The 11,224-nt window shown below is 41.1% G+C and overlaps 2 protein-coding genes across 3 annotated transcripts; both read left to right on the top strand.

Annotated features, from left to right (window-relative positions):
• The first annotated feature begins 2,381 nt into the window (after positions 1-2,381).
• On the top strand, positions 2,382-3,773 carry si:dkey-30e9.6 (uncharacterized protein LOC564083 homolog). The gene is made up of 4 exons (XM_041043734.1): positions 2,382-2,816; positions 3,057-3,141; positions 3,340-3,482; positions 3,659-3,773. Exons 1-4 carry the CDS (start codon positions 2,382-2,384, stop codon positions 3,743-3,745), a joined length of 750 nt encoding a protein of 249 aa, XP_040899668.1. The 3' UTR covers positions 3,746-3,773.
• Positions 3,774-5,180: 1,407 nt separating this feature from the next.
• On the top strand, positions 5,181-9,046 carry arl4aa (ADP-ribosylation factor-like 4aa). 2 transcript variants are annotated; one of them, XM_041044963.1, is made up of 2 exons: positions 5,181-5,280; positions 7,571-9,046. In XM_041044963.1, exon 2 carries the CDS (start codon positions 7,672-7,674, stop codon positions 8,272-8,274), a length of 603 nt encoding a protein of 200 aa, XP_040900897.1. In that variant the 5' UTR covers positions 5,181-5,280; positions 7,571-7,671; the 3' UTR covers positions 8,275-9,046. The 2 variants fall into 2 exon arrangements, with proteins under 2 accessions (XP_040900897.1, XP_040900896.1); XM_041044962.1 differs by lacking the exon at positions 5,181-5,280 and adding an exon at positions 6,320-6,617.
• Positions 9,047-11,224: the final 2,178 nt, after the last annotated feature.

The raw sequence follows: 11,224 nt of genomic DNA, 5'->3' as shown, positions 1-11,224 counted from the left end.
CAGTCCACCCCCTCCTCTATCTGAGCCAGGATGAAAGAAAAGAAGAAAAGGAAGGAAGAGCGTCTGATCAGATATGATGGGCAGTGATTGCAGAAACTGAAAATCCTTCCTTCCCTCAGCGATGATGCTCAAACAACAGTAAAAACAGATGGAGGTCCTGACACACAGTCAGACTCTGGAAAGGAATATAAGAAAGTCCAAATACAAGACCAGTAGTTCCCTCAGTTCAGCCGTGGATAAGGTTTCAGCTTGTTTCTATTTCCTCCAGCAGTTACAGAGCCATGATTTACAAGCTCCTCTGTGCTACAGCCTGATTTATGTGCAGTACTTAATCTTTTAGTGTTCAAACAACAATACAATTAGGTTCCATCACGGTGTCAGGGTGACATGGAGATGTCTCTGAGGCCACTGAAAGGCAGGGTCAGCAGCAGCATCTCTGGCTGTCACGTCTGACAAAAGGCTCCTGTAATTGTTTCAGTCGAGCCACTGATTGCACAGTGGCTGTAAATGTCACCAGATACAATGGTAGGAGGTTTTCAGACACAGGGCTGAGGGGCCAGAGGTTGAGAGGAGCCTCTGAAGGTGGCGGCTCCTGGTTTTACAGGGGCAGCGAGGTCAGCTCCTTCAGGTCAGCTGTTTGGTCTCAGCTCAGGTTTCCTGTTGCCTTTGCCCCCTCATGTCAGCTGTCGGGAGTTGGTACAAACAAAGCTCTCCTCTCCTTACTGTCTGGCAACTACGACCTCTGATTTTACAGTTTTTCTACCATTATGACCTTACAACGTATAAGGATTCCTCACCTCTGATGAGTTATGGTAGCATATGATATACTGACAAAACAAAAAAAAGTTTTACATTTTAAAGTTTTACGTTTTGTGTTTACAGAGAGTACAGAATCAACCTTGCAAAAAGAACAAGATAACTATAATACTAATACTACTGATGAAGACCACAATATGTAAATATATACAGACAGGATGACCATTCATAAAACTCAAGGCTGAGTCATAAACAGCATCCAGAGACTTGAGCAGTGGGAGATGCATGTCACATATCCCCACAGTCCAAGAAGAAAGAAAGTTTGCTTTGATCTTGAGAAATGAAAGAAAAACAGGGAAACATACTGTATATTGTACTGTGCTGTTGTTTTTATACAGACTGAGATTAGATAACTAAAGTTTAAAGAATTTCCCAAACTTTTCTGGGAGGTTCAGTCTGTAAAAATGTCTTATGTCGCGACCATAGACATTAAACAGCTTTCTCATTCAGAGCGGCTGCAGCGTGTATCTGGAAGAGGCATCATCTCTGTGTGGCTGCCTCCTGAGACTCTCTACATACTGTAAGCGTTCATGATGTTGGCACCAAGACAGTATTTTAATTTAAAATCATGCCCCCAACCATTATTCCTCAGAGTCTACATGAGTCTCTTCCTTTTTGTGGACTGAATCCTCTGCTCCATCGTGGCTTCTCTTCTTTTCCCGCATCTGAAATTTACTAGAAGCAAGAAACTAATGTGAGGACTGAACCTTCTGCACCTGCTAAAAAAATTTAAAATAGCTCTTCATACATTCATGTACTGTGTCAGCTGTTTTCTGAACTGATCCCAGTTGCAGGGCTCCGGGATCTGCTGCCATCTAGTGGATTCATGATGCCACACATCTGTCTTTTTCCATTTTTATCTTCTATTTTATTTTACAAATCCTGTTTGTGTCTTTTTTCATTTTCTTGTATCTTGTCTTAAAGTATTTTATGTCATTTATAAAACACTTGTTGTTCAAAGGTCTGTTCATAAATAAATGACCAAAACCTCCAGAAGGATCCAAAATCCTTGCACTGTCAGTTGTATTTACTTTATTTAATTACATATGTTACCTAACATCAGTATTAAATAAAGTAATTACAATTGACCTGCAGTGTGCAAGATTTCTGTCCAATGTCTTTCACTGAATATTTACATAATCCACTATATCTGTAAATTCCTATAAATTCCTCCTGCTACACTATGTCTTCGAACAGACTGGACTAAAACGACTACAAGGGACCATGGTTTCTGTTCTTCACTGCGCACTTTGTTGCTAAGTTCCTGTTTTGTGCTTTTGTTGAATGTCCTGCTGAGCTCAGCCCACTTTGCTTAATTCTTTTTGTTAAGAGGACTGAAGGCGCTCGTTACCAAGCAGCACTTTTTATGTGTTGTGTCTGTAATCAACCCTTGTGCCACTGCTTCCTTCTCCTGAGCCTACCACTAAGTTCCAGTGGTAAAAACCACACAACAATTTCAACTTCAAACTCTGTGGATTTAAACTTGTAGGTCTTGAGACATTGACAGGCACAGACACTGAAATTCAAGGTAAGCTGATACCTTATTTGTCCATCGACAAATCAAGATGGCTCCAAATGGTTTGTTGCCTCCACTGGCCTCAGTCGGCTTTGAAGGAAAAATCAAATTCTCTGCAAGCCAAGACCTCTGCCTAGCAAGAAGCAAATATTTTAAGCTTCCAGAGACTGAGAGCCAGGGCGACATGTGGAGCATCAAGCCACCGGATTTCTCTCTTAAACTGTACAGATCTCTGTCAGTTCCTCAAAGGAAAGAAAGGAAGACACGAGCAAACCTAGCTTCCCCACAAACCACTAAAACAAAGAGGACACCTGGAGTATTTCTACCAAATGTTTTTCATGAACCGTACCAGAGGAAAGATCCTCCAAAGTTCATCACATTGTACAGGCCTCCTGGCACTCTGGAGTCTGAGCTGATGTTCGTCAAGATGGGAAAGTATCCGTCTGAACTCTACAAGAACCCCAAACCTCATGACTTCAGGCCGGTAAGAATCTGTAAACCTATCATGTGCTTTTTCTGTTTGTCAAGTGTCTCATTAACACAAAGTAGTGGTAAGGACACAGACTCAAAACGAGAAAGGCAAGCAAGGTCATTCACGTTTTACCATCTGAATTTTAAGTAAGCTTGTAATGTTTGACTTGACCACAAGGTGGTGATAAACACACACAGACTAACCAGAGGGAAATTTAACGTTGAACCTTTTGCTTTTAACCACTCACTTCAGCTTGATGAGGATGTTGCAGACATGGTAACGACACATGAGAGAGATCCTGGTAACCTGAACTTAAAATTAAAGCACTTGGACATAAGTGAGTGGATCAGTTTATCTTTTTCATTCTCTCTTTTTGGCTGACACTTGTGAACTTCACACTGTGAATTTGGTATTCTGAATGCCACAGATTTGAATTTAAACTGTACCGCCACTATTTACTCAAACAAATGCATTTTCTGTCAGTATCTGTTCTCACAAGTACATATGGCTGTTATTTAATGTCCTTCTTTCCTAGTGTGGACCACCAGATCTGACGTAGACCTTAGTGCAAGGGACACCAAGAAAAGGATGGACACATATAACCCTGCAGAGCCTAAATGGGATGCGAGACTCATACTTCCTCAGTTGCCCTGGCCTCCAAAATCAGCTTCTTATACTGTCAGTAGATGGTGTTTTAACATCATTTCTGCATAAGATTATATTAAGAAACCACATGGTTTCTGATGTATTGTATCACATTTTCTCATAACTTACAGTTCAGGGAGTCAACATAATAGAAAGAGTGATATTTATCATTTACATCTACATTAATACTGACAGTGTCTGTTTCACAGAGACATCGGCGAAGAAGAGGAGCTCACAGCGCCTTCTTGGACCGGGTGGAAGAGAAGCTCTCAAGAGCCTGGAAAAAAAAATCATGACTCTCTCTTTTTAAATCTATTATTTCATCACTTTTATACGTGTATATTTTCATTCTTTGGTGTAATGTAGTGGAAACACCAGAAATTGGACAAAAAGTGTAAAATATCGCAAAAACAGTTTTCACACTTGGCTGATGTGGAAAAGTTGGTGTAACAATAAAAAAGAAAATATTAGAAATTACAATTGAAACAGACTTAATTTCAGTTTTACATGATTTACATTAATTTCCATACAATTTAAGTGTAATATAAGACTCTCAATCTCAGCTGTCAAAGTCGTGTTATTGTTGAGTTGTGAGGATGAGCTGAAAAGGACTTGCAGACTTGGCAGAGATGGTATGAAACGTGTGTCTGAAAACATGCAGTGACTGGTGTCATGAAGATCACAGCACACCACATTATGAAGCCCGGCGGTCCCACGGACAGCTGCTCGTTCAGTGCCCCAAGAATTATAAACACGTGAAGCCTGCACATGTTTGAAGCATATCTGTAATAGCTGCACATATGTGTTTAATGAGTCATCTGTGACTCTGTGCATAACTCATGGACTAAATATAAAATGAAAGGAATATCACTCACTGCATTAAACCACATGTCCCACGGGCTGCCATGTGTTTCACTTATTTAAATCCCGTTATTCTTCCCACGACTGAACTATGTTATAAAATCTTGCATCTCAAAGAAAACTCTGAAAAATGAATATGTACGTTACACAAAAAAATCAGTCCAATATTCTCAAAATAGTGAGTTGGTTGGTTGTTGGAGACTGTGCTTCCATTAAAAATGAGCCCACAGGTCCTTTGTCCAAGCAGCTTAGGACAAACTGTAGTTTTCTTGTTAAGCGAATGGATGGGTCAACAAAACATGACCCTTTAAAGATGGATGAGGAATGGGACATAAATTAAAACTCAAGTTTCATTTAATTTTATTGTATCATTGTTCGTATCAGTGGATTTTGTCTTATTTTGTTTGTATTTTTTGTTGAGTTTTGTGTATTTGTATAAAGCATGACTATGGCACAGGCACTGAACTGGCTTATGGATAAATGCAGTGGCATGTGGCTCTTGCATAATAATAAACATTAAATAATAAATATAAAGTAATAATAATAATACTACTTTAAGCATTTTCAAACGTTACAAGCTAATACTTGATTATAAAATACTATATTAAATTAGTAATTTCTGCAAATTTGTACGTGGCTGGAGCTTTTCTGTTAATAAAATAAAATAAAATAAAATAAAATAAAATAAAACAAACAAAAAACAAGACAAACAAACAAATGTGACCTAAAACAGTAAAAAAACAAAGGCAGGTCACAGAAGGCGACCGGTGGCTTAAAGCCAGCGACTGTGTGTGTTTTCCTTCATGCATGATGAGCTGCAGTGAGGGTGATGCTTTTCCCGCCGTCTGACCAATCATTTTAAACAAAAACACGCGGCTGAACGGGGCGGCGCTGTTCCTGCACACAAACACACACACACACACACACACACACACACACACACACACACGGACAGAGAGCTGAATCAACGGTAAGTTAAAGCTGAATTTTACGGTTCCTGCCGTCGTTGGTCAAACCGGAGGGAGTCTGTAGTAACTGAGAGTCGGTTTATGTTTTAATATGAGCTAAAAAATATCGAGACCGGTGATGAAGTTTCAGATTATAGAGGAACTCGCCTCAGTTGTTTTAGAAAACGGATTTAGAAACGGATTCTGGGCTCTTGAACCACATTTTCTTTCAAAAACACCACACCTGCAACTTGTAGTGTAATACATTTTTCATCACAATGTAAAAGGTGCATGTTCAGGACAGTTTTTAGAACATACACATATAGAGTTTGCATAGTGGTGCAGTGTAACTACATTGTGTAAGTACATTGACTCTAGTATAAATACAAATTTGTGTTTTCATTTCTACTTCCTCTCTTTTACATCTGTAGGACAGCTTTAGTCACGCTAGTCAAGAGTTTTGGATATAAAACGTGAAAAAGAGTTTATACACTATGATGTTTTGGTATAATTACACTGCAACCGACAACACTGCCAAACATCAGAATTTTTTTTAACTAATAGAGCAATTAATCATGAAAATAATCAGCAGGTTAATCAATAAAGACAATAATCAGGTGCAGGCCCATCCAAAATGCCATAGTAACCAACTACAATAATACAATCCTGCTTTTAGTGTAGTAATAATAAATAATCTAAGGATATATAATAGTATTGCTATTTTCTGCTCTGAGTACTTTTACTTTTAGTACTTTAAATACATCCTTTACTCACGTACGTTCATAGTAGTCGGTCAGTCGATCAGTCGAAGCAATTAATCGATTAATCGAGGAAATAACTGTCAGATTCATTGATAATAAAAATCATTCTCAGTTGCAGGAACATTTTCAGTGCAGTTTTACTCGTAGTATTTTTACAGTGTGGTATTTGTACTTGTGCTAAAGAAAAATAACTAAAAACACCAGAGAAAAAAAAAAGCGTAATGGCGTGACAGACAGTCAGAGCAACAGGTGATCCTGGTCCCCGGGCAAAGACGCGTGATTGACAGCCGCCTTAGCCAATCAGCTGAGAGAGCACCGAGTACGCGCACCAATCGTAGGCGCCCGCAGTGTCCGCGTGGGCGTGGATCCAGACTGGGCTCGTACTCACAGCAGCAGTGTGATCAGCGGGAGATACACACGGGACAGCGAGGACAGACAGGCAGGGTGTCTCCGTCTCTGTCTCCGAGGCGTTTTTCGTTTGTCGTTACCGAAATAAGAGTCAGAGGAAAAAATACCGTGAGCTGGATTTCCGGCTGGATTTCTGGACCTTGTTCAGAGACGCTTAGGTTTAACCTTCCCTCCACAGATGGTTCAGACCGGTAGGTAACCAGTTTGGGTTGAACTGGAAATAAACGCAGATGCATTTGTCCACCTGTCTGTGAATTTGGTGCAGTCTCATCTCCAAACTGAACACAGAGGCTCTGGAGACCAAACTCTGTTTTTAATATAATGAAGGACGTACTAAGAAGACTGCAGTGAAACTCAGGGCCCTGCAGGAATGGAACAGTGATACCATCCGAGATAAATGGATTATATTTAGTTCAATATAGAGCTATAAACACATTACTTTGGATTTCTGCATTAAATGAGCACAGTAAGGTCACTGTTAACTTGTGTTTCGAGTATAAAATGAAAGGTATGAAAGTCATTTTAATGACTTTTCATTGCTCACATGACGTTGCAGTTTGAAGGCATTTCCACCAAAGCAAATACTCTTCTGTTTTTATTCTAATACTTTGCATTCATTGTTTGTTTGTTTGTTTTACCGAGGTAGGGGGCAGCATAACAAACTGAAAACACCTCATCTGACATATTCTCATCTTATAAAGTTGTTATGGTGAATGTGTCGACAAACATTCACCTGTTTACACACCCTGCGGTCACAAAGCAGCTTTCTTCACTGACAAATGAAGATCTAATATCCTCTGTTTCCTGAGCTCTGTGTTGGTTTTCAGTAACTCCTGTCAAAAACACGTCTCCTCACAGTTCACAGTCTCAGTCACTAACTTTGTGTACCTGCCTTTTTGCTGATAATTCTTTATTGGTTTGTCACCTGTGGGAGGCTCCTATCACATGACACGCAGTCACTTGAACCGTTGTTAATATAAGTATTGAGTATTGTTTAGTCCAAAATGTAATGTGTCTTGATCCTGTAACTGCCACTGGTTGCCACAGTGACTGTCGTTCAGCTAAAGTTGCATTGTCTCGCTTTAGCTGCCACTTCTTCTGTAAGTTTGCTTCACCCACAGTAACATGTGCAATTTGTTTTCAGGTAATTGCTGCAGTCGTTTGGGGATATAAGCAACTCTTAGGCTCTTTGCTGGACAGTTGGACCAAACCTCCCACTTCACAAATCCTTCCTCATGAGGAAAGATGGGGAATGGCTTGTCAGAACAACCTAGCTTCCTTTCAAGCATCCCGCTCTTCCAGTCTTTTCACATTGCCATCCTTGGACTGGACTCTGCAGGGAAGACCACTGTTTTGTACAGACTGCAGTTCAATGAGTTTGTGAACACCGTGCCCACCAAAGGTTTCAATGCAGAGAAGGTCAAAGTGTCTCTGGGCAGCCACAGGACTGTGACGTTCCACTTCTGGGACGTCGGCGGTCAGGAGAAGCTACGCCCCCTGTGGAAGTCGTACACGCGATGCACGGATGGCATCATATTTGTGGTGGACTCTGTGGACGCAGAGCGCATGGAGGAGGCCAAAACGGAGCTCCATAAAATCGCCAAGACCTCTGAAAACCAGGGGGTGCCCCTGCTGGTGGTGGCCAATAAACAGGACTTGAGACACTCTCTGGGATTGGCTGAAATAGAGAAATTGCTGGCGCTGAAAGAGCTGGGCCCTGCAACTCCATGGCATCTTCAGCCAGCCTGTGCCATCATAGGAGACGGACTCAGGGACGGCCTGGAAAGACTCCATGACATGATCCTGAAAAGGAGGAAGGTCCTCCGGCAGCAGAGGAAAAAGAGATAAAGTTATCATGAGATAGACTCGTTTGCTGTTTAATGTGAAGGAAGCATAAAGGATTTTCTCCTGGGTGGATTCAAGCTTCCACTGCAGGTCCAGATTCAACACGCTGAGTTTTATCAGTCAGAAAACTGAGCTTTAGGATTCCTGCTCTTGGTCTTGTGATGAAGCTGTCGATCAGGAAGTGACACATAAAGGAATACAGTATGAAGAAGAGAAAGATTTCAGACATGTGTGGATATGTTATGAAAAGTTTATGTGGATTAAAATGCACAGAGGGTTTGGGGTCCGGACAGGTGATAGAAATTGTTTTAAGGGTGCTGTATGTTTCATGAATGGCTGCTGGCTGTTCTATACAATATTACCAAAAATAATTTAAGAGTAGGCTTTGACTCATCGAGGGTTATTTGGAAAATGATTTAACACTGTCACACCAGAGGGGGGCAATGAGATGAACATCAGTTTTATTTTACTGTTTTATATGTTGTTATCTTAACTTGTTTAATTTTTACACTGGACTTCCTTCGTGAAAGAAAAGTATTATCATGCATTATTATCAGTTTGCTTGCTGTCTTATATCCCCTGATATTTAAAAGCACTTTAGAGTATCACTTCTTATGAAGTTTAACAGTTTTTAAATAGAGCATATTGTGTTGGACTTTACAGAAGTGTTTGGGCATAACAGATTCTGCTGTACAGTAGATGGTCCTCCGTGGCCATGTTGTCATTACACAGGTATATGCATTATGTTTTGCTAAATAAAACATATATAGAACAATACTGACAATGGTATGGTGGCTATTATTATGTCCACTGAGCTGTGCAAGAACTTGTGTTGGTGCACAAAGATGTTCAGGGTGGGGCGATTGTTTAAATATATAAAAACATATTTTTTTAACTAGGCTTTAAACTTTAAACCAGTTGCCCCAGTGGAGGTGCTCAGCTGGGGACTAGTTGTTCTGTTACATATGGACATGATTCAAAAGGTTTCTGAAAAACAAACTACATGCTCAGTCAACCTACCATCTAATTATCACTTTGAGAAAAAAAAAAAGTCGTGCTTGTTTTCATTTTAAGCAACTTGTGTAATGATGGTGTTGACACAGGAGCACACCCTAAGCTCAAAGGTACGTTTAAATGGCTGCGTATAGGTGTAGAGCACTGCACTGAAAACTCTGACGTGCCTTTATGTTAGTTTTCCTCACCAAATACATTCACTGTGCTCCACTTTTGTGTCATGTAATGAGCTAATTATCTACAGACGCAGGTAAAAGAGCTCAAAAGCAAAGTTGGTGCAGGTCATTGGAGCTGGATACTAAAAATCTCAAAAACAATCCAAAGCTCTCCACAGCTAAAAAGCTGACATGTCTTTCCATTATTGGCTGCTGCACTGTAAAGGGTTAAGAGATGCACTGGTGTGTTACGGCACAGACAGGCTGTCCTCAGGACTCGAAAATGTTGCTGGGGCAGTCTGGAGGCCAGACCCAGTATAACAGGCTGGGGCAGGACACCATGAATCCAGGGGCATTACTGAGTATTTTTGGACAGAGTGGGGTGGATGTATGTATGAACACCATTTGCTCTCCCATTCCTTTGGAACAATTAGCGACTCTAAGCCCAAATGCAGCTGCTGGCTTTCCAAAATAACTGTGTGATGCAGATTGGTAGTTTGCTCAGTGACTGAATCATCGAACGTCCTCACCATTCAAATATCTGTTCCAGTTCAGTGTGATAATTATGAGCTTGATGTGGGGGTTTGGTGCTGAATGTCAGGGGAGCTATTGGGTTTAAAAATAGAAAAACTAGCACTAGATTTCACACGTTTGTATGAATGTAGCTTTTACAGCTTCATCAGAGCAGAATTATGGCAAGAGAGTGAGGAGGAGGAACGACACACATCAGGGGTCCTGGCTGGATTTGAACTCCGAGTGTTGTGGTCACGTGGTTGCTAAGAGTGCAGTGTGTTTTTGTCAGGCGTTGATGGATCATGTTTTTGTGTCAGGAAGCCCAGGTGCCTCTTCGCACCTTGTTTGCCAGGGAAGGAAACTCAAAGGGCAAAGGCATATTCACACTTTTCCTGGTTCTACTTCCTTTACTCTGCCTGCCACGTCAGATTTCTCTGTGTGTGTGTGTGTGTGTGTGTGAAAGTCAATTCATAAGTCCTGTGCTGCTCTCTGTTGTTGTCTGTACCTCAGGTCATTTCCTTTCATCAGTTGAAGTAGTCACCAGGGGGTTAGTGTCAGTAATTGCCTCTGCGAGTCATAAAGTTTATGCTTTGTTTTTGCTGACTCAGTTTAATACGTCTAAAACATATGGAGAGACTACAACAACCATGATCACTCTCCTTGTTAATATTCTTCTCTCCTGTGTGTGTGTGTGTGGGAGGGGGCTCCCTCTGTCCGCTCCTTTATCCCTCCTCGTTCTTGTAAAGTCCTCAGTGAAAGGTGGATCAGGGTGAATAAAATCTCTTGTCCAGGGGCCATCCATTAACCCATTAGCCTCAGATGGTGTGTTTGGCACAGAAACGCTCTCACCAGCATGAAATAAAAGCACACTGCACTGCATGTGTTGTTTGGAGTAGCTCATCCATACAAGAATTCCCACCCATTATTGCTTTTATTGTGTACTGGAGCCATCTCAGCTGTTGTTGCTGAGGGAGTTATTTTTCAGGTGGGGCGGCACACAGCTGAATACTGTACAAAATGTTCTGCTCTGTGTGTGTGTGTGTGTGTGTGTACATGTGTAAACCAGTGAGATTTTTTTTCTACAGCGTATAAAAGCAGCAGAGTGGGAGGAGGTGCTGGTTCCAGGAGGACTTCTCCACACTGTAAATTCCCACGTCAAGAGTTTTCTTTTTAATGAAATCCTCAGTGTGTCTCAACACAGACACACCCATGAAACTCCCTCAGCGTACTGCAGGAACACAAGTTATCATGGAGTCTCAGGAATAACGGGA

Source organism: Toxotes jaculatrix, chromosome 8 (genome assembly GCF_017976425.1).
Source record: "Toxotes jaculatrix isolate fToxJac2 chromosome 8, fToxJac2.pri, whole genome shotgun sequence".
In the NCBI taxonomy this organism is placed as follows: Eukaryota; Metazoa; Chordata; class Actinopteri; family Toxotidae; genus Toxotes; species Toxotes jaculatrix.
This window is presented reverse-complemented; position numbering and strand designations above follow the sequence as displayed.

Bases quoted from the DNA above. Each gene is read 5' to 3' on its own strand.
- si:dkey-30e9.6 (XM_041043734.1), top strand. From the start codon at position 2,382: ATGGCTCCAAATGGTTTGTTGCCTCCACTGGCCTCAGTCGGCTTTGAA. The intron at 3,142-3,339 runs GTGAGTGGATCA...CTTCTTTCCTAG, and splicing joins ATTAAAGCACTTGGACATAA to TGTGGACCACCAGATCTGAC. The intron at 3,483-3,658 runs GTCAGTAGATGG...TCTGTTTCACAG, and splicing joins CAAAATCAGCTTCTTATACT to AGACATCGGCGAAGAAGAGG.
- arl4aa (XM_041044963.1), top strand. From the start codon at position 7,672: ATGGGGAATGGCTTGTCAGAACAACCTAGCTTCCTTTCAAGCATCCCG.